General features: G+C 34.3%; 1 protein-coding gene across 1 annotated transcript; it reads left to right on the forward strand.

Annotated features, from left to right (window-relative positions):
• The first annotated feature begins 1,999 nt into the window (after nt 1-1,999).
• LOC110025863 lies at nt 2,000-6,058 on the forward strand. Its single transcript, XM_020726541.1, has 2 exons — nt 2,000-2,250; nt 5,186-6,058. The coding sequence occupies exons 1-2, from the start codon at nt 2,157-2,159 to the stop codon at nt 5,881-5,883; spliced, it is 792 nt and encodes a 263-aa protein (XP_020582200.1). The 5' UTR covers nt 2,000-2,156; the 3' UTR covers nt 5,884-6,058.
• The last annotated feature ends 1,170 nt before the right edge of the window (nt 6,059-7,228 follow it).

Raw genomic sequence — 7,228 nt, forward strand, 5'->3', positions numbered from 1 at the left:
CTTCGAAAAAATACACCGTCGAGTGCAGCACTTGACGTTTATAAGAAAAATCTCTAATTTCTTTTTTTACTTCCCCTCTCTCTCTTCCTTTCTTTCTCTTAGCTCTCAAGATGACTTGGTTTGATCTTATTTGGCTTCGCTTGACTTGAGGCTTAGCTTTTTCTTTAAACCAAAAGGGTTATTTATAAAAACCATGAGAGAGATAGGTGGGAAGTAGGTGGAAATTAGGTGGGCAGTAGGTGAGATGTGGTAGGTGGGAGGCAAGTGAGCGGTAGATGGGATATGAAATATTTAATTAAGAAGCTAATTAAATTCGATGGACCGGGTCTCCACATTACCCAACAAAGCCCACCTTCTAAGAACACATAGATCACATTGTAATCTCACTTACAAGAGTGACATGACAGTCTCACTTGCCGAACTGACATGCCAAACTCTCAACAACTATCCTTCATGATCAACCAAATGTTGAAACGAAGATCATTATTTAAATGTGGACATATATACATATCCATTTATGAGCCACTTGACATGCACATCACTATCTTTTTTCGTTTGATTGATTGGAAGATCAAAAATAAAGGAAAAAAAATAATGAAATATTGTGATAGTATGCAAAGTGTTTGGCTCGATCCTCGTCAAGAAATGAGTGTTTGATTGGCTCAATCTATTGAATACTACCCTAAACCCCCTCCAAAAAAAAATGTGGTCTTTATATTCATACTTTTACCATGAGGATTTGTGGACACTTCCTGATGATCTGTTTTTAATCAAATATCTATTTGTGATAGTAATTAGTTATGTTAAAACAACCCTAAACACAGCAGGATGCATTTGTTCGATCATGATTTGAGCATTATGTAATCATGATTTGGATAAAATTCAAATAAGACCCAAAAAAAAAAAATCATATGTCATTTGAATTTTATTTGAACTTATGTTATGTGAGGTCAACAACAAAGAAGTTTTTGGTCAAAATAAACTTTGTAATATACTTTATAAAATAAAAATAACATGCAAATATGTTTAATTATAGTGAGCAAAATTAATTGTTTCACCAGTTGATACGCCATCAACGAGACATAAATCTCGCGGCATGATATGAATTTCGAGACAATTTTTTGAGAAAAAAATATTGAAATCTTGATAAAAAGTCATTCGGAGTTCTAATTTCAGCAAACTTATAGTCGAACGGACTGACTCATTGAGACAAGTCTGATGATATCAAAATGACTCCAATCTGGTTCAAATCAAGCTCAGATCAAGTCATTAAACCACTATTGAAAGTTTTTCGAACATATTTAGAAAGTTGAACGAACGTCGAATGTAGCAAGTCTATAGTCGAATTAAACGTCTCGACAAAACGAATTCAACGGGTACAAGATCGCTCAAATTCAACACTATTAATGCACTAAAATATCTATCAAATGGTGTTTGATTGAAAGAAGCTCTACAGAATTGGTTCATATTTCTGCATTAATTGTACTCATAACACTATAAATAGAGTCTCAACCATATCTTGAGAGAGAATAGAACTTGAGACTTGAGAGAGAACTTAAAGCTTTGAGAAGAAGCTGAATTTCAACACCACTCCTGCCGTCGCCGACCACCGTCAATCACTGCCTTCGTCAACCATCGTCGACCACTACTGACAGCCATCGACCACCACCTGCCAGCCTCCGCCAATCGTCATTGTCTGCCACTTACTTTTTACAATAAGTTTATTCACTCGTCGACATTGTAATTCAAAAGACTTTGTAATCCTTCTCACCTGTGAGACAATGAATTTTTGTAATTATCAACTTATAATAAATTTTTATGATTGGGTCAGACTTATGATCCTTTTTCTTTATAAATTTTTCAAGTAAAAATTTATTAAGGCTAAAAAAATAATTTATTACTCTTAACTTAGTTAACTTTCTCGCATGCATCACCATTGATACTCACACTCTTTATTTGTTCTTTCCTTGGCCTCTTAATACCTCCTTTGTCACCCTCCTCCCCAAGCAGGCAACGTTACCTCGGGAAAAAAGAGGGTATCCGTAGATCTACAAATTTTTCGGCAACGTATTAATCAAATTATATATTTTTTAAATGTCCGGATGCTCTGAACCTCACGAGAGAGAACAGAGACAGAGAGAGTGAGGAAGAGAGAGATGGGCCTCCTCTCCTGCAGGTTGGACAGATCGGAGATGAAGGCGGGAGACCACATCTACACTTGGAGAGCTCTCTACACCTACTCCCATCACGGTTCGTTTGCCCTCTCTGTTCTCCTTCCCTCTCACAATCTTCCTATTGTCTCTTAGAAATGTCTCTTCCCTTTCTTCCCGGAGGAAATCTTGTGTAGGGATTGCGCATTATCTGCGTACAGAATGAGGTTTGATGTTACTACAAAAGAAGGATTGATCTGTGGAATGCTCGTTTCAAAAGAATCTGGCCGCTATGAGATCTAGGATCGGTTTGTTTCTTATGATGTTATTAGGTTATGTGAAATGGGAATTCGTAGTAGTTTGAGCGCGGTGTTTTTCAATTGGATGCTGTTTATCTATGGCAATTGGATTTGGATGCATTTGGTGGATTCTTTTGTGGTTTATTGCTTGGTTAATGTATGAGGAATTGCCTTGTCTATAAGAAAGCTAGCTTCTTTTTTTTAATTTGATGCTTTCTGTAGACTCATGTGCTTGTGATAAAGTATCTATTGTGCCATTCGGTTGGGGACAAAAGATGGAAGACGTACATTTCTCTTGCTTTCTCTTTTGGAACTTTTTTCTGATAATTTATTCCTTTTTAATATGTGCTCCTTCAATTTTATCAGATCAAAGTTTTATTTTTTTATTTTTTTATTTGGTCTAGAATGCCATGTGCTGCAGTTGTTTTCTAAATCGAACCAGCTCATGTTTGCCATTTTTTTTTAAATTTAGAGCTAGGTTGTTTGCTGAATAATCTTTAAAAGGAAAACAAAAACATTTTTCCTATCAACTAATCTATATTTATATTTATGAAGACACATCAGGTAGATGCAAGCAGCACAATGAATTATTCCTAAGTGCATTTTCTCAAAATTTTGAAGCTTTCAAACAAAAAAAATTTATGTGACGTTTATATACTGTTGAAAGATCTCGCAAATAAGTGTGATTATGTACCATATTTGTTATCCTCTATATTTTGGAGGTTATGAATTCTAATAGTAATCTTAGGAATCACTATTTATTTTCTTCTATATTAGGGTAGGTAGTTAAATAGTATATTTCTCCTTAGTTAGGGAGATTAGTTGCCTTTTTTGTTCCTAGGGAAGCTCTTTAAATAGCTGTACATCAATATAGAAATTCAATCAGCCTATTCGATCAAATATTTTGGCATATACATTCCACCCAAATATCTCATATCACATAAAAAATACCACTATTTAACTTTTAGAATGTGAAATGCACCTTTTCATGTATATGTAAGTTGACATATTGTGTTAGATGTAAATATACATATGAATTAGATGGTATGTATCTAAATCTTCCAAAAATCATATGAATATGTGGTTATGAGACTGCTGAATCTGTATATGATATGCATGGCATATGGATTCATGGGCAGTTGAAAGCCAAAAACATGTGGATCTCTGAAAGGCATCCAATTACCCTTGACTTCTCCTTCAACCATCCCGTCACCTTTCTCTTGTTCTTGTGTCTCTAGTTTGTTTGCTACGTCGGTCAATTTTTATTTTGAAATTTTTGAGGTTTAATTTAATTTGGTGTTTAATTAAATATGTTCTACCTCCCTTGCATCCAAGTCTTGTGGTACTGTAATTATATGGATCTAATTTGATCTTTACTGTTTCATGGAAATTGGAAGGTGTTATTTTTATCTCCGAAAGGAAGAAAAAAGTTCATGAATAGTTGTTGGAGTTTGGCAAGTATTTTGGTGAGATTGATAAATTATATTTGTTATTCTACATGAATGGAAGATCACTTTACATGAAGGGGCTCACTGGTGCTCACCATTGATGTAAATACAGCACTTGAACATCTTCTTTGATCTACTGAAACAAATATAACATTTTGATACAAATAAGCATTGAATTTAAATTTACATCATTTGTTCTTTGCTATTTCTGTATGTTGGTGTCAATTAATCTTAGTTAATCCAATCTTTGAAATAATTTATTAGGATATCCATTATTTATAATTTAATAATTATATTTTGTAGGAATAATAGATTGTTTAATATCTTTCTTGCAATACCATTCTTTTATGTACTTGATTGGAATATTTCATCTTCAACATCATTCTAAAATTCATGATAATTTATATTCTCTTCCTTAAATTAATTGTTAAGTAGTTTTTATATATAAATAATAGCCTTAACGACCATCTGTTTTATTTTTCCATGCATTGCACAGGTTTATGTAATATTATCAATGTCTATGAAAAAAGTAATTATTTGCTTTGATCATTTATTAATTTTCCATCATTTTGGATTGGTTTTAATGATATGTTGCTTATGGAATCCTTAAAACTTCTATTTATTCTTTCGACAAATGATGAATCTCTTCTGTATTTTTTATTTGGAAGTTGGGACCTACTTGAAATTACTGAAGCATGTGTTTTATCCAAAATAAATAAGTAAATTATAATTGAAAATAAAAAAACAGATGTTTGTTCTGGGTTGGATTCTATTTTTAGTATTCTTTATGCATGATTTATCTGTTTAGTCTAGAATATGATTGCAGTTAACTCTTAAAGTAAGACCATGCTCATTATGATTGATGATGGCTTCAAAAGTTTGTTTAATTGTGATAAACGACCCTGACTTCGCTCAAAATTTTTAATATTTACATACCTCACACTGAAATTTCATATCTACACACATAGCACTCAAATCTTTAATATGACATAAAAAATAGCACTATTATCACTATTAAAAAGTGAATACATCTTTTTATGTATAGGTTTAAAGCATCAAAGTGCTATATATGTAAATATGAAAGTTTAGGTATGAGATATGTAAACATAGAAAATTTGTGTGCTAGGTGAGTATATTTCCCTAATTTCATATTGTAGTGTGGAACTGTAAATCATTGTCAAAGTTAACGCAACAACCCATCCCAAAAATCAACTTTTTAACAGTTATATCCAACATCAAATCAATTTATTCATTCTGATTCATTTCCAAATTCATTTTAAATGCACAGGCATTTATGTTGGGGGTCACAAGGTGGTTCACTTCACCAGGAAGAAGGAAACATCATCATCATCAAGCAGTGATTCATCATCATTTATCTCCTCCAGTTCAAAACCAGAGCCCCCTTCAACCTGTCCCACCTTCCCAGATTGTGGATTCCGCCAGCCTGACAGCAGCGTCATCCTCTCTTGCCTCGACTGCTTTCTGGACAAAGGATCTCTCTACTGCTTTGAGTATGGAGTGCCACTGCCCATGTTTCTCGCTAAAGTTCGGGGTGGCACTTGTACAACCGCTTGCTCCGATCCTCCGACAACTGTGATCCATCGAGCAATGTACCTCCTTCAGAATGGTTTTGGAAATTACGACTTGTTTGAGAATAACTGTGAGGATTTTGCACTCTATTGCAAGACGGGCCTTCTGCCCATTGATGATCAGGGAATAGGAAGGAGCGGGCAGGCTTCTTCAGTCGTTGGGATTCCATTAGCTGCTATTTTTTCTAGCCCTTTTAAGCTGTTAATGGCAGGGCCTGTTGGGATGGCAACTGTGACTGCTGGCATGTACTGTGCTGGTAGGTACATCACTGATATTGGAGTTAGAAAGGATGTGGTTAAGGTTGCTGTGGAGGATTTGGCGGTGAGTTTAGGTTGGAAGCAGTCTTCCAAGGGGGGAACTGGTGAGGGTGAAGGTATTCTCGAAGTGCAGTTGTGATGGGAGATTTGTTTGGATTTGAATAAAGTGATGTATTTCGATCTGATTGGATTGTTCTACTTGTCAAGTAAGCTGTTCTTGGTTACTGTTAAGTGCTTGTGGTCTTGAGTGTATGAATTGTCGGAATTGTAATTAGAGTAGGAAAGGCATTTTAATAAAGAAGTTTTTATGTTTATACCTTGTAAGAGGGTATTTTATGTTTTCTTAGATTCTATTTTTTTATGATACTATACAATGCTTAACAAACATATTATGCTAGACTCTGATTTTAACCATGCTCTCTCACTCCCTCATCTTCAAGAAATTGGCAAGACAACTATGGGATGGAAGATTCTAGAAAAGAGCAGATGGATGAGAGCAATCGAAGTAACTTTAGAAGACTCCAAAGCATTCTAGAGAATATTAGAAGGAAAAGCTTCAAAGAGAACTCAAGAATAGCCTAGAAAGATCTAGGGCTATATATGAATATGGGAGTGGCGTAGAACTATCTAGAAACTAGACTATTTTAAGTAATCGAGAAGATTGCCTTAGACTTGTAGAGGGCTATGAATAAGTATCCCTCAACCTCATTTGGATCCATCCAAAAACCATCCAAGGTTTCCAAGCATTCAAGTGTTGTAATCACTCTCTCTTAGTTAAGTTTTTCTTTTTCCAATACTTCTCCCTCTCCTTCTTCCAAGAGTGTTTTGTGCTTACAAGCTCAAGAGTTGTGAGGTTAGACCGATTTAGTGTCAAGGAAGAGTGCTAAAGCTGCAAGGGTGACTTGAGATAAGTTAGTCCATGCGCAAATGATGTGGATGAAACTTTGAAGTTGTTGCAAGTGAGCAGGCTTAAGATCCAACGGTTGCGTAAAGGTAAATTACAGTTATTTATTTTTTAAATGTTAATCTTCCTTTGCAGTTTAACATTGTAAGATATTTTTTTTATTTTTGTTGTAAATCTTTGATAAGTACCGGTTCAAATTTTCTTCTGTGACTTGGCTATTTGAAGCGTTCTAATATTTACTATGATTTGTGGATAAAACCCTTATTTCCATGAATTATAAATCCTATAATTATGCTATTTATTCAACATAGATCTTTCACATAACTCGATCATCATACAGTATTCATGCATGCATTTTGATGGTGAAATTTTATTTCTAACTTGCAAACGTCATCATCAAATAGTTATAAATCTATACAACTTAAAAATGGTTTAAAACATTAATGCTGAAATCTTGAATATCCAATGACTTCCAAAATCAATGAATCACTGGTCATTCATTTAGAGATGTATTCTGATCTTTAATCAAATCCTTTCTTAGCTCTCACCAAATGAGACATTGCAGTATGATTGTATGAAC

This window comes from Phalaenopsis equestris, unplaced genomic scaffold (genome assembly GCF_001263595.1).
Source record: "Phalaenopsis equestris unplaced genomic scaffold, ASM126359v1 Scaffold000339, whole genome shotgun sequence".
Lineage (NCBI taxonomy): Eukaryota > Viridiplantae > Streptophyta > Magnoliopsida > Asparagales > Orchidaceae > Phalaenopsis > Phalaenopsis equestris.

Excerpts from the sequence above, each read along its gene's own strand:
- LOC110025863 (XM_020726541.1), top strand. The coding sequence starts at position 2,157 with ATGGGCCTCCTCTCCTGCAGGTTGGACAGATCGGAGATGAAGGCGGGA. Across the intron at positions 2,251-5,185 it reads CTACACCTACTCCCATCACG|GCATTTATGTTGGGGGTCAC; the intron begins GTTCGTTTGCCC and ends TTAAATGCACAG.